The sequence below is a fragment of the Muscardinus avellanarius genome (assembly GCF_963383645.1).
Source record: "Muscardinus avellanarius genome assembly, chromosome: 2".
In the NCBI taxonomy this organism is placed as follows: Eukaryota; Metazoa; Chordata; class Mammalia; order Rodentia; family Gliridae; genus Muscardinus; species Muscardinus avellanarius.
The window spans coordinates 138,909,804-138,924,743 of record NC_137787.1 but is presented as its reverse complement, the minus strand read 5'-3'; the positions used below and the strand labels follow the sequence as shown (position 1 = coordinate 138,924,743).

The 14,940-nt window shown below is 43.0% G+C and overlaps 1 protein-coding gene across 1 annotated transcript in view; it reads right to left on the bottom strand.

Annotated features, from left to right (window-relative positions):
- The window catches only part of NEK5 (NIMA related kinase 5), a gene marked incomplete at both ends in the record, with an annotated part of 75,759 nt that overhangs the window by 988 nt on the left and 59,831 nt on the right, over nucleotides 1-14,940 (bottom strand). The window contains 2 exons of the mRNA XM_080689451.1: nucleotides 2,469-2,574; nucleotides 13,324-13,461. Of these exons, the coding sequence (XP_080545577.1) occupies nucleotides 2,469-2,574; nucleotides 13,324-13,461 (244 nt within the window). The remainder of the gene's footprint in view (nucleotides 1-2,468; nucleotides 2,575-13,323; nucleotides 13,462-14,940) is intronic.

Sequence of the window (14,940 nt, the reverse complement as noted above, 5' to 3'; positions counted from 1 at the left end):
AAAAAAAAAAAAACCTCTTTAAGGTCACAGCTGCTAAGGTCACAGCTGCTACTGTCACGCACTACATGACCATCAGTGCTTCTGTCAGCAATGGACTGCATATGCAACAGAGGTCCCGCAGGATGAGGATGGGGCTGAAAAACTCCTACTGCCTAGTAACAACATAGCTACAACAAGGCTGAAGCACATGCATTATTCAGTGCCTGTGATGATGCTGGTGTAAATGCACTTACTGCACTGCTGGTTATCCAGAAAAATGGCACATACGATTATGTACCTCATACTTGAGAATGATAGCAGTCATCTATGCTACTAGTTTATGGAATTACTGTACTTACACATTTTTATCAATATTTAGTGCATACTTTGTGTATAGGGAGGCACTGGGGCATTCTACCTCCGAGCTACACTCCCAGCCCTATTTTATTTTTATTTTGAAACAGGGTCTCACTAGGTTAATGAGAGCCTCACTATTTGCTGAGGCTGTCCTCAAAACTGCAATCATCCTTTCTTAGCCTACAAATATTGGGATTACAGGTGTGTGCCACCATGCCTGGCTCTACTCCTACTTATAAAAGGTTTACTGAAGCCAGGCGTGGTGGCACACGCTTGTAATCCCCGCACTTGGGAGGCAGAGACAGGAGGATTGCGCAGGTTCGAAGCCAGCCGCGCTGGCTTAAGATACCCTGTTTCCAAATAAAAATATAAAATAGGTCTGGGAGTGTAGCCCGGATGTAGAAGGGCTTCCAGGAACCCCAGTACCACCAAAAAAAAAAAAAAAAAAAGAGGTTTACTGAAACAGTACACCGTGTTATGCTGACAGCAGCCTCCAATGTCTCATGTTTACTGTCTCTTGTTTGCATCAAGAGGTTATGTCAAGCCAGGTGTGGTGGCTATAATCCCAATATTTGAGAGGCAGAAACAGGAAGATCACAGGATCAAGGCCAAACTTGGCAGCATAGCAAGACTTTCAGCAACCTAGCAAGACCCTGGGTTTTTTTTTTTTTTTAAAGTAAAAATAAAAATGGCTGGGTTTATAACTTAGAGGTAGAGTGTCCTGGGCTCAGTACCTAGTACTAGATGATAGGAATGGAATCTAGGGTGTTTTCATTGGAAAAAAAAAGTAAAAAGATAACAAAAAAATAAGTGGTACCTGTACCATGAAGAAAATTACAAAAATGTTGAAAAATATATTTAAAGCTAGGCACAGTGGCAAAATAATCCCCAAAACTAAAATTAAAACACATATACATAAATAAATGTTAAGATAAATGGGTACAAATCTTTTTTTTCTCTTTTTTTTCAATGCTGAGAATCAAACCCAAGCCCTCATGCATGCTAGGCAAATTAATTACTACTTACCCACACCCCCAGTCCCAAATATTTTTAAAGTTTAGACAAGGTTTGTGGCCAGCAGGTTCATGGCCAGCCTCAGCTACTTGGTGAAGAACTAATTCCAGATGAGATTATTTTTATGGAGGATTTTAATAAATTCTTCTTATGTTCAAAGATATAAGTAAACACAAAAAATCCATTTTGAAAAATTTAGAAAACTGGGATTGGTTGTGGCTCAATGGTAGAGCACTTGCCTAGCATGTGTAAAGCCCTGGGTTCAATCCCCAGCACTGACAAAAAAGAAAAAAAATAATTATAGAAAGTGATCACATAAAAATGAAATAATATATGAATATAATAAAAGCAAGTACATAGACATAAAACATTCAATAATTTAAATAATAATCTAAATTTAAAACTCAATCATTGATACCCAGATAAGATTAGCAAAGGGTATTCAAGAATTTTTTTTTTTAATGGTACTGGGGGTGGAACCCAGGGGCTTTTCTACCTCCAGGCTATACTCCCAGACCTATTTTTTATACTTTGGAAAGAGGGTCTCACTAAGTTGCTGAGAGCCTCACTAAGTAGCTTAGACTGGTTTCGAAGCTATGTGATCCTCCTGTCTCAGCATCCCAAGCACAGGGATTACAAGCGTGCGCCACCACGCCTGGCTTGGTATTCAAGAATTTACCTATAGCATGTGCAAAACCTTGGCATTTGCCTATAGCCCCAGCTACTCAGAAGGCTGAGGTAGGAGAACCACGTGAGCTCAGGAGGTCAAGACCAGCCTCCTGCACTATGTAGCAAGACTCTGTCTTGAAATGAAAAAGTTGGCTCAGTGATGGAATGAAAGATTGTTCTAACCTATCGAAGTCAATCACTAAGCCAAACCTGAGACGCAGGGAGGGGGAGGAGTAGGGTGGGAATTGGAGAAGGGCTAAATGAGTGATGTGTGCATGTATGCCTCTACCATCTTGTATTCCATTAAGATAGATGACTACAATGCATCAAAAAATAAATAAATAAATTGGGGGGAAAAACATTGTTCTGTGGTCTGTCTCTATCTCAACAGCAGCATTTTCACTTTCTACCACGTGCTCATCTTAGGCATCTACACATGAGCTACTTACGTATCATCATCATCTGATCCTGGTTCCAGTTGTTCATCTACTTCAGTGCTGGAGGTCATTTCCACCTTCCCTTTATCTTCTTTAGGAACCCATGGTTTCAACATTCCTACCGTTAAAGAAATGGAAGAACAGGATTAGTGCAGCCCAGTCCATACACTTGATGAACAGAATATATCAAAACTCCTATAATGAATGAGTGAATGTCAACCGTGATGGTAAAAGCCTTTAATCATCTCCATTAAAACAGAGTAAGAAGCCAGGTGCACACCTGTAATCCCAGTACTCCGGAGGTGGGGACAGGAGGATCACAGGTTCATGCCCAGCCTCAGCTACTTAGTGAGGCTCTCTGCAACTTAGTGAAACCCTGTTTCAAAATAAAGAATAAAAAATAGGGCTAGGACAATTTGTAATAGCCAAAATATGGAACCAACCCAGATCACCATCAACAGATGAATGGATAGCAAAACGTTGGGAAATACACACAATGGAATTCTATTCAGCCATAAAGAAGAACAAAATTATATCATTTGCAAGAAGATGGAAAGCCCTGGAGAACATTATGTTAAGTGAGATCAGCCAAGCACAGAAGGAGAAGGTACATATGTTTCCTCTAATATGCCCAAACTAGGAAACACAGAGGATAGCAGTGGGTCTCCAGATAATGGAGGGGAAATATCAGCAAAGTTTGAATGGAAAGATAGGAGAGGAGGAAGGCTGATCTTGATTAATGAGGGTCTACATCTGAACATGTGTAAAATTATGAATATGACATGGTTAACCTGGATAACCATTGGTGGGAGGGGGGAAGGGAAAACGGGGGTGGGGGGGGACAGGGCACCAAATATAATTTAAATGTATACTATTTATGTTCAATAAAAAAATTGTTAAAAGAAAAAAAAGAATAGCAGTAAAAATTAGATGAATTGATTTTAAAGCTCATTCGACTCAACAGGCACACTTCAAAGAATATGTATAAATGCTATGTGCGAAATGTTTTTGTTATGGTGCCTGTTTACCACTTTAACATTGAATAAAACCTCAGTATCTTTTAAGGGGAAAAAAATAGGGCTAGGGGTATAGCTTGGATGTAGAATGTCCCCGGGTCCAAACCCCAGTACCAAAAAATATATACAGAATAAGAGACAGGTACTGTGGTGGATACCTGTAATCCTAGCTATTTGGGAGGCTGAAGCAGAAGGCAGGAGGATAAAAAGTTCAAGACCATGGGGATCGGGGATGGGCTAATTGGATGATGTGTGCATGTATGTCTCCACAAGTCTTTTATCTCATTAAGATGTATGACTACAATGCACCAATAAAAAAAGTTTTTTAAAAATGTTCAAGACCAAGCCGGGCGTGGTGGCGCACGCTTATAATCCCTGCGCTTGGGAGGCTAAGACAGGAGGATCGCACAGGTTCAAAGCCAGCCTCAGCTACTTAGTGAGGCTCTCAGCAACTTAGTAAGACCCTGTTTCAAAATAAAATATAAAATAGGTCTGGGAGTATAGCCCGGAGGTAGAAAGCCCCTGGGTTCCACCCCCAGTACCACCAAAAAAAAAAAAAAAATGTTCAAGACCAGGCTGGGCTACTTAGTAAGACCTTGTCTCAAAATAAGAATAAAAAGTAGGGCTAGGGATATAGCTCAATGCTGGAGGCTCTGGTTTCAATCCCCAGCACCACAAAACAAAGTCAGAATAAGAAAGGACAATGGACACACAATTATTCAGTGTTGTACTGAAAGTAGTAAGCAATGCAAGACAAGAAAAAGAGACATGCCCCCACTCATGAGGTAGAAGTTTTGATTATAAAGATAATTTAGGGCCGGGTGTGGTGGCGCACACTTGTAATCCCGGTACTTGGGAGGCTGAGATAGGAGGATCACAGTTTGTGGCCAGCCTCAGCTTTTTAGTGAGGATCTCGGCAACTTAGTTTCCAAATACATATAAAATAGGGCTGGGGATATGGCTCAGAGGTAAAATTCCCTGGGTTCAACCCCCAGTGCGAGAGAAAGAGAAAGAAGAAAGAAAAAGAAAGAAAGAAAGAAAGAAAGAAAGAAAGAAAGAAAGAAAGAAAGAAAGAAAGAAAGAAAGAAAAAGGAAGAAAGAGAAATAAAATGTAGGGAAAGTGTGCATAAAAACATTACACTTGACAAATTGGACCTCTCTTATTTTATTCTTTATTTTTTTAAACACTGAGTTGCAAAGAGCCTCACTAAGTAGCTGAGGCTGGCTGTGAACCTGCAATCCTCCTGTCTCAGCCTCCCAAATTCTGGGATTACAAGTGTGAGTCACCACGCCTGGCTTTTCTCTGTCCATCTTATGGTTGGGCTTAATTATTGATGTCTAAAGAACAACCAGCCGGGCGTGGTGGCGCACACTTTAATCCCTGCACTTGGGAGGCAGAGACAGGAGGATCACACAGGTTCGAAGCCAGCCTCTCTGGTTTAAGAGACCCTGTTTCCAAATAAAAATGTAAAAATAGGTCTGGGAATGTAGCCCGGAGGTAGAAGGGTTTCCAGGAACCCCAGTACCACCAAAAAAATAAATAAATAAATAAAAAATAAAAAATAAAGGGGGACTTCCGGGAAGATGGTGACCGAGAAAAGCAGGGCTTAAGAGCCCCGCTAACAACAAATATCCATTACCACAAAATCAGCGCCTTTCAAAGCCAGAAAACAACATCACCAGAGAAACAAAAAAAATCACCAGGCTCCAGAGAGAAAGCGGACTGAGAACAGAGCCACAGAGGAGATCCTCCCGCCCGAGGACGCGGCAGACGCAGCAGCAGCGCCATACTGCTGGCGGCACCGGCAAATTCACGGGACGGCCACAGCAAGCCGAGGGGAGCCGCTGCAGAACAGCCAGGCGGGATTTCTCGGCGCAGAGGACATCTAAAGCTCCCAGTGTCTGAGCTCAGCACACGCTGCAGGGATTCAGAGTGGAAATCAAAACCAAGAAAAAAAAAAAACGCCAGCCCAACAGCCGAGGGCGTAGCAGCGGCGCCATATTGCCACCGGCGGCAGCAGCAACGAATTCACTACAGCTACATCTGCGTACTCAAGAACAGTGAGTCAAATTGCGGGCCACAGAGGAGAAATCCCAGTACTGTACTCACTGGGACTTGACCCAGTGGGAGAGGGGCGGTGGCAGTGATATCACACCATAGGAGAACGTGCAACCTGGCACCCCCCACAGTCTAAAGCAGCCTCTATCGACTCTCTGGGTCGGAAACTCTGTGATACAACCCAGTAAAGGAGTAGTGGGGTCTGAGATACTACTGAATCGAGATCCAGAACACCTTAAGTGAAGTCATAGTGACCCAAGGGAAGAACCCAGAGAAGGCACAAACTTCCGAAATCATGGGAAAGAGGAATAATACTGGAGCAATGAATGCTCACAACCCCACAACATCAGAACCCGATAAAACAGAAAATCAGAGATTTCTAAAAGATCAAATCAGGAAAATAACTGTAGAAATAATAGAGGTGCTTCGAAAAGAACTCAGAGAGAGCCAAAAAGAGATAAAGGATGCAATTAATGAAGTAAAGGCCTCAATTCAAAGCACAAACAACCGATTAGAACACATGGAGAACAGAATCTCGCTCTTAGAAGATGATCATTCCAAAAATGAACGCATAGTTTCTAATCTAGAAAAAAATATCTGACAGCAGGAATCTGATATTGAAGAAATATGGGCCCATTTTAAGAGAGCTAACCTAAGAATAATTGGAATAGAGGAGGGAAAAGAAAGTGAAACCAAAGGGATCAACAATCTCTTCAAGGAAGTAATAGCAGAAAATTTTCCAGACATAGAGCAAGAGGTCAATACGCAGGTCCAGGAAACTTATAGAACTCCCTTTAGACAGGATCAGAGAAGAGGATCCCCACGCCACATAATTGTCAAAATGACCAATGTGTAAGCCAAGCAGAGAATCTTAAAGGCAACAAAAGCAAAGGGCCAAGTGACATTCAGAGGCAAACCAATTAGAATCACTCCAGACTTCCCAAACCAAGTTATGAGAGCCAGAAGGGCTTGGAGTAACATATTCCCAATTTTGAAAGAAAACAACTTCCAGCCAAAAATTTCCTACCCAGCAAAACTTTCTATCAAATTAGATGAAGAAATAAGAAGCTTCCATGACAAACAGAAACTGAAGGAATTTATGTCTTCAAAACCAGCACTAGAGAAAATACTCAAAGAGATTAACTACAAAGAAGAAATAGGTAACACACATCAGAACTAGAGAAACAAGATTTTCCATCCAACAGACAACTAAGATTGGTTATCTGTGGAGATTCATTATTTATGTTGGTCTGTTACCTATCTCTAAAGGGTATTGTTTGCCTTTATTGTTGTTAATTTTTAGGATTTCTAGTTGGAATATTAATATACCTTCAGATATAGCATTTGGAAATATTTTATGCCATTCTATTAGTAACTGTTAACTCTGCTTACATTGTCTTTGGATATACAATATGTTTTTTATTTTTTAGGGAGTTTGTATACTCTTCTGTTGCCTGTGCCATTGAAATCATAACCAAGAAATCACTGCCAATTTCAATGTTGTGAGGTTTTATGACCCAGATTTTCTCGTAAAAGTTTATAGTCTTAAGATTTATATTTAGGTCTTTTATCTATTTTGAGTTAATATTTGTATATGGGATTAGGTAAGGGTCCAATTTTATTCTTTTCCATGTAATTATTATTTTTCAACAATATTTAGTTAAAAGATTATTATTTCTACCACCAAATGTTCGTGGAAACCTTGTCAAAAATAACTTGACGATATAGGGAAGAATTTAGGTCTAGGCTTTTATTTAACTCCAATGGTTTATAGATCTGCCTTTAGAATAGTACTACACTGTTTCAATTATTGTAGCTTTATATGGTCTGAAATCAGAAAATATATATCTTCTAGCTTTGTTCTTTTTCAAGATCGTTGTGGGTACCTAGAGTCCATATTCCATATTAGGATAGATTTTTTTTTCTGAAAAATAAATATATAAATATATGATAGTTTCACCTAAAAAATAGAAAAAAATAGATTCTCTAGTAAGAAAGAAAGCAAAAAGAAATATTGAAATGTTATCTTTAAGTCATCAAAAGCTTGGTATCAGACAAATGAAACTGTTATGTGAGGTTATCATTTTTAATTTTGGATAAATTGCTATAATACTAGATGTCAACTACTAAGCCAAGCATAGGAGGGGGGGATAGGGAGAGAACGGGGTGGGGATCGGGTGGGGGCTGACTGGGCAATGTGTGCATGTATGTCTACAAAAGTATGTATCCCACTATGATGTATGAATACAGTGCACCAATTAAAAATAAATATGAAAAAAAAATAAAATAAAGAACAAACCAAAGCATGACTGGGAGGTATGGTAGAGCAGGTGACTCCCCCATGCATACGTGCACACACACACACACACACACACACACACACATTATTTTCTTGGGTAAAGGATTAGACTAAAGATGGCACAGTACTTCATTTCTCTATAGCAATGCAACATTCCCTTGAAGGAGCTAAGGATGTGCCATTATTATTGAGCACAGAAGTGTTGTCTATTTGTGCATAGAAGCCAATACTACAACACTAAGGATTTTTTAGAAAAAAAAGTAAAGCTTTATTGCACTGTCAATAGACAAGGAGGCCTTTACTCTATGTTCAAGTCTGCCTCCTGATCAGTTGATAGCAAGGGAAATCATAGGAAGGGAGAGGGAGGATGTTGCTCATCAATTAGATGACACACCTCTTTGCAAGTCACATGTTTTAGGGGAGTTATGTTCTGCTCAGGGGACTTTGAGCCTGTGGTATCATTGTGCAGATGACCTGGATTCTTCTGCTTATATTCATTCTTGAAAAGCTGATTTCCAAACCTTTAAAATTATTAGTGAAAGGCCTGGAGGCTTCTCCTGGAAGATAAGGTAAGGAATTTATGCCCAGGCCTTAGCCAGTTTCACCATTGCAAGAGATGTTGATTTGGTAGACGTATTATTTCAAACTGAGGCCAATTGAGAAACTGTGTCTTTGGAAAGAAACATTTGACCTGTTTTTTTGTTTTTTCTCCATGCAGAAAGCCACAACGATTCTTTGGAGCGGGGGGGGGGGGGTGTTCCTGGTTCCAAGGCAAGAAAATAGCCTTGATCACCAGAGACTGGAAATTGAGGCTATAATGAATTTGAATAAGTAAATTTACCTTCCACTAGCTTGCACATCCCCCATATATGTCAGGGAAGAGAAAAGGACTATTGTCATTTTTGCAATCTACATAACAGACTTCCTTCATAGCATCCCCAGAATATACTTCACTAGCTCAGAGATCCATCTGTCCAATCAGTCCTTCAAAAATTTATTGTTCTTTGCCCTAAAAATATAAATGTATTTTGCACTTTTGTCATTTCTTCAGACTTCCCTCTCTTGAAAATCCCCATGTACATGTAAATTTAATAAAATTTCTGTCCTTTCCTTGTGTCAATCAGCACTTGTATTAATTGGGTTCGTAGATTCAGCCAAAGAGCCTATGCAAGAGCTAAGGGGTGGGGGACTCCACAGTAGAGGAGATAATTCAGTCCTGTACAAGAAAGAAGTAAAGAAAGAGAGGGAGGGAGAAAAAGGGAAAGGAAAATAAAAAGAAGTAAGTCATGACAGAAGGGGTCTCTCATTCCCCATCACTGACAAAGGTTTGGGCAGATTCTCAACACCAGTAATCATGAGGAAAATGCAAAACAAAGCCACAGTGAAATACTGCCTTATATCTGGTAGGATGACCCCATTTTTAAAAGGTCAGAAATGAACAAGTGTTAAGGAGGATGTGGGACGAGCAGAATCTTTGTGCACTGTTGGTGGGATTGTGACATGGTATGGCTGCTATGGAAAACAGTCTGGAGGTTCCTCAGAAACTTAAAAATAGAACTACCAATGATCTGGCAGTCCCATGTTGGGTATATACTGTTAGGACTCAAAGAGTGATACCCTCGTGCTGCATCCCAATTTTAGAAACTTTAAATAGAGGAGGAAGGTGCATCTTAGAATTGTTGAATTTCAGGGTCCTGAGGCACAGAGTCTTAAGGGACCATCTGAGATCACAAAGTAACCAGTTGGGACCTGTATTAGAACCAAAAGCTATAATTTATTATGCACGTAAGCAACTTGATATGCATTATCTAATTTCATATTTTAAAAATAATTTGAGGCTGGTGTTATTCATAACTCTGATTTCACAAGTGAGAAAGTGGAAAATAAAACTGGTTATCTTATTGGGAGATCAGAGCCAGACGTTATACTGGATTTGTCTGAGTACAGTGCCCACTCTTAACCACTATTCAGTGCTGCTTGCCAAAAGACCATAAAGAGTCTGAAGGTGTAGCAGATTGGTAAAGTGTGTACTTACCATGCACAAGAACCTGGGTTTAATCCCCCACAACCAAACAAACAAAATTCTTTTGCAAAGAGGGAAACTGATGTAAAATAGCCTTTATTTAATTACAAATATAAGTGTTTGCATTTTATGTATTATTTCTTTAACTAGCACATAATACGCTTTAAATTTGCATACAGCCCGGGCCAGACCACACGTAGCATGCCAGACCCCTGGAGAAACCGGGCCAAGTACCCTGGGTCCCGGGCGGGGCTCGCGCGGGGCACGCCAGCCGGGGCCCGGGTCGCGGGACTCTGGGCCCGGGCTGGACCGCACGTAGCACGCCAGACCCCTGGAGAAGCCGGGCACAGTAAGATGCTGGGTCCCGGGCAGGGGTCGGGCGGGGCACACTGGACCCCGGAACAGCCGGGGCCTGGGTCGCAGGACTCTGGGCCCCAGGAGGAGTAGTGCAGAGCACGCTGGACCCATGGGGAAACTGACCGGGTCACAGTGCTACTGAGTGCCTGATCCCACTACCTCCTCAAACGACACATACTGTCTTCTCTTATTGAGAAAAAAAAAAAGGAAAAGAAAAAGAAAGAGGAAAAGGAAAAATATCGGAGAGGGGTTAAGAAAGCCATGGCGGATGCCAGGACACTGGAGATGCAGACAAAACTTATCCAAATGCACTGGAACTTACGGAAAAATTCCCCGTAAAGGAGGACTGCTGTTTTTCTATATTGTTAAGAATCTTGGACATCACCTGTAAGGAGAGAGTTTAGTGGAGACCAAGGAGAAAGGTGGTGTTGAAAGCGGTCTCTGCAATGGCGGTGGAGACTTGTATTCAGGAGAAGCAGAAATCGGATCCTACCAACCTTATTTTTTTGGAGAAATTAAACCAAATGTCAAATGCTACCGTCGTGCATGCTTAGGAACACTGGACAACATTCAGAGTGGAAAAAGAGCTTGGGAAAGATTTGAAATGGTGGAGGCAGTGGCAATGGCAGTGGCCAGTACTCAGGGGAGGCAGAGATCTGGTGCATTACACCTGGAACCTTTGAAATAATAACCCCAGAGGCAGAATGCTCCCACCACGTACCCTCAAGAACGTGGGACAATTGGTTGGGCGAAGAGGGTGCTCGGATTGGAGCCTGCCGAGGGGTGAGGCCGGCGACGGACACAGCAAAGCTGGGATTGGAGCCTGGCATGAGGCAAGGCCGGTGCTGAAGCCTCCGAGGCCGGGATCGGAGCCTGCCGAAGGGTTAGGCCGGAGCTGGGGCCAGTGAGGCCGGGATCAGAACCTGCCGTGAGGGAAGGCACTACTGGGGCCTCTGAGGCCGAGATCGGAGCCTGCCGAGGGGTTAGGCCAGTGCCAGGGCCAGCGGCCGGCATCAGAGCCTTCCGTGAGGCAAGACCACTACTGAGGCCTCCAAGGCCAGGATCAGAGCCTGCCAAGGGGTTAGGCTGGTGCTGGGGCCAGCGAGGCTGGCATCGAAGTCTGCCATGGGCAAGGCCGGTGCTGGGGCCTCCGAGGCCAGGATAAGAGCCTGCCGAGGGGTTAGGCCAGTGCCGGGGCCAATGGCCAGCATCAGAGCCTGCCATGAGGCAAGGCCACTACTGGGGCCTCCGAGGCTGGGATTGGAGCCTGCCAAGGGGTTAGGCCAGTGCTGAGGCCAATGGCCGGCATCGGAGCCTGCCGTGAGGCAAGGCCAGTGCTGGGGCCTCCAAGGCCAGGATAAGAGCCTGCCAAGGGGTTAGGCTGGTGCCGGGGCCAATGGCCGGCATCAGAGCCTGCCGTGAGGCAAGGCCACTACTGGGGCCTCAGAGACTGGGATCGGAGCCTGCCAAGGGGTTAGGTCGATGCCGGGGCCAGTGGCCAGCATCGGAGCCTGCCGTGAGGCAAGGCCGGTGCTGGGGCCTCCGAGGCCGGGATAAGAGCCTGCCAAGGGGTTAAGCCGGTGCCGGGGCTAATGGCCGGCATTGGAGCCTGCCATGAGGCAAGGCCGGCACTGAGGCCTCTGAGGCCAGGATCGGAGCCTGCCAAGGGGTGAGGCCGGTGCCGGGACCAGCAGCCGGCATTGGAGCCTTCCGTGAGGCAAGGCCGCTACTGGGGCCTCTGAGGCTGGGATCGGAGCCTGCCGAGGGGTTAGGCTGGTGCTGGGGCCAGTGGCCGGCATCGGAGCCTGCCATGAGGCAAGGCCGCTACTGGGGCCTCCGAGGCCGGGATCAGAGCCAGCTGAGGGGTTACGCTGGTTTCGGGGCCAGCGAGACCAGAATCAGGGCCTCCCATGAGGCAAGGCCACTGCTTGAGCCAGCGAGGTCTGGATCAGTCCACCAGGTAGCCAGGCCACTACTGGGGCCGTCAAGAGTTGGATTGGTACTTGCAACGCAGCATGCACAGAGAAATATAGCAGAAAATAAAAATCAGATGCTTCCCCTAATCAGCGAAAAACTAGGAGGAAAGGGGCAACAGGAAGAGGTCGAGCTATAGGAAGGGCCCTATAGTGAAGCAACTAAGGAGACCAATCAGAGGGTATGGAATAGGGGAGGATGGAGCCTCTTTAAAACACAGGAGGTACATAAACAAATGTATGAAAGTTAATCACCAAACAGGCATGGGATGGAGGGAGAAGGAGGGAATGAGATGGGGGCTGGATGAGGGCTAATTGGATGATGTATGCTTGTATATCCTCTCAAGTCTTGTACTCCAGTGTGATATATGATTACAGTGCGCCAATTAAAAAAAAGAAAAAGAAAAAGAAAAGAAAACAAAAAAATTAGAAAATAAAAATAAATAAAAATAAATTTGCATACAGAAGAAATTTATACCATCCTACTATAAAATCAGAGGAAAAAATCAAATGTTACAGGTATAAGAAATGAAGAAGAAATACCTTAGGAATGAATCTAAATTTATTTTTAAAAGGAAGTAAGTTATATAGTAGGTATTTAAACCAATAATAACATCTAACATTTAAAGAGTAGTATTTGGCCAGGTGTAGGGCATCTGTAGTCCCAGCCACTCAGGAGGCTTGAGCCTAGAAGTCTGAAGACAGCACGGGAAACATGTAAGACTTCAGCTCAAGAAAAAACAATTGAAAAAAAAAAAAACAGAATCTTGCAAAAAGTTGGAGATGAAACAAAATAAACTACTTTGGGATGAATGTTATTGCCTGTGAGATAGTAATTCAAGTTCCTTGAATAGCTGTCAGAAAAAAAATTGCCTCTTTCAGGTAGAGCCGAGTGATACTGGATCATAATTTACAAGGCTGCCAGGCCTTCATATCAGTTGTCAGGTGGCTGTCATTCATGTCATTTGTTGATTGCATTTGCAACAGGCTTGGATGAAGCAAGTCAGCTTCCACAAAGGCAAGACTCCTTCCCAAATATCTCTTCAAGCCAAAGGTGTTTCTATCCCCTTTCCTGCATTTATAAATCTTTAACAAAATTCTCAGGGGACTGGTTATAGAGTTAAAAAGTAAAGCACATACCAGAGTCTCCTTCGCTCTCAGAAAATGAACTGCTTGTGAGATGTGCTGCCGCCAGCGCGCTCATCAGGGTCCCTGGCGCCTCGAGCCGCCACTGCTTCCTAGCTTCCGGAATGCCTCCAACCTCAATAACTTGACCATCTGAAGAGGACATTGCATGACTGAATGTAAAATCTTCATTTCAGTTTTTCTAAAATCACAAACTGTTAGAACTGGGAGGTAATCCCACCCCTCATTTTAGTAATAAAGAAATTTAGGTATAAGAAAAAACTTAGTGACTTATTAACATGTAGCTGATGGGTAAAAGAGTTTTTGTTGTTTTGCCTTGTAAACCAACATTGTGTGTGTTGGGGGGAGAGAAGAGATAGATACGTATACACATATGTACATACGTACTAGGGATTGAATCCAAGGGCATTCTGTCTCTACGTCACATTCCTGGCCCTTTTTATTAATTGTTTGTTTGCTTGTTTGTTTGTTTGTTTCTGAGGATTGAACCCAGCGGCATTCTATCTCCGAGCTATACCTTTAGCCCTATTTTATTCTTTATTTTGAAACAGGGTCTCACTAAGTTTCAGAGGGACTCACTAAGTAGCTGAGGCTGTCCACCAACCACCTCCCAAATACTGGAATATTTTTATTTTTTTAATAAATTTTTATTGGTGCATTGAGGTCATACATCTTAATGGGATAAAAAAAAAAACTCGTGGAGATATACACGCACACATCATCCAATCAGCCTCAGACCTTACCCAATCCCTAACCCCTACCCTCCCCCTTCCTCCTTCCCATGCTTGGCTTCCTGATTGACTTTGATATGTTTAAGTACATCATGTGCTTTAAAGAGTTTCCCTCTTCCCCCCTCCCATCCCCTCAGATAGGTCACCTTAACTGCTCCTCTATAGGATCTCTTCTTTATCTAGAGTTCCTTTTGTTATCCATTTCTCCCTAGTTTTTGCACATTAGGGAAAGCATTTGATTTCTTATTTTTTGTGACATTCACTATAAATGTCATAATTTTGTTCTCCTTTATGGCTGGGCAAAATTCCATTGTGTACACATCCATAGTTTTGTAATCCACTCATCTGTTGAAGGACATCTTGGCTGGTTCCATATTTTGGCAATGGTGAACTGTGCAGCTATGAACATGGTTGCTCATGCATTCGTTTGGTATTTTGGTTTTCATTCTTTTTGGTAGATACCCAGAGGTGGTATTGCTGGGTCATATGGTAAGTTTGTTTTCCTTCTTCTGAGGATCTTTCATACTGTTTTCCAAAGTGGTTGCACTAACTTACAATTCCCACCAATAATGTATTAGAGCTTCCATTTCTCCACATCTGATCAATTGCAGTTGCTTTCTTCCTTGGAAGTCCTTCTTTAATTTCCACCTTTATTTCCACTTACTGAAATCCTGAAAGCCAGGAGGTGAGTAACTTTGACAAGATGATCCACTCACAATCAATTTTTTTTAATAGAAGTCACTTGAATCTAGGAATCTGCTGAGAGATGAGGTGAGGCAGTGCCAGCTTCTAGTGCTTCCTGGCTGCACGGTTGCAGGGACCTGCTGGTCCTTTGTTGTGGAGCAGGCTCTGGTCCTAGACCTGCCAAGCAACAGGCTCT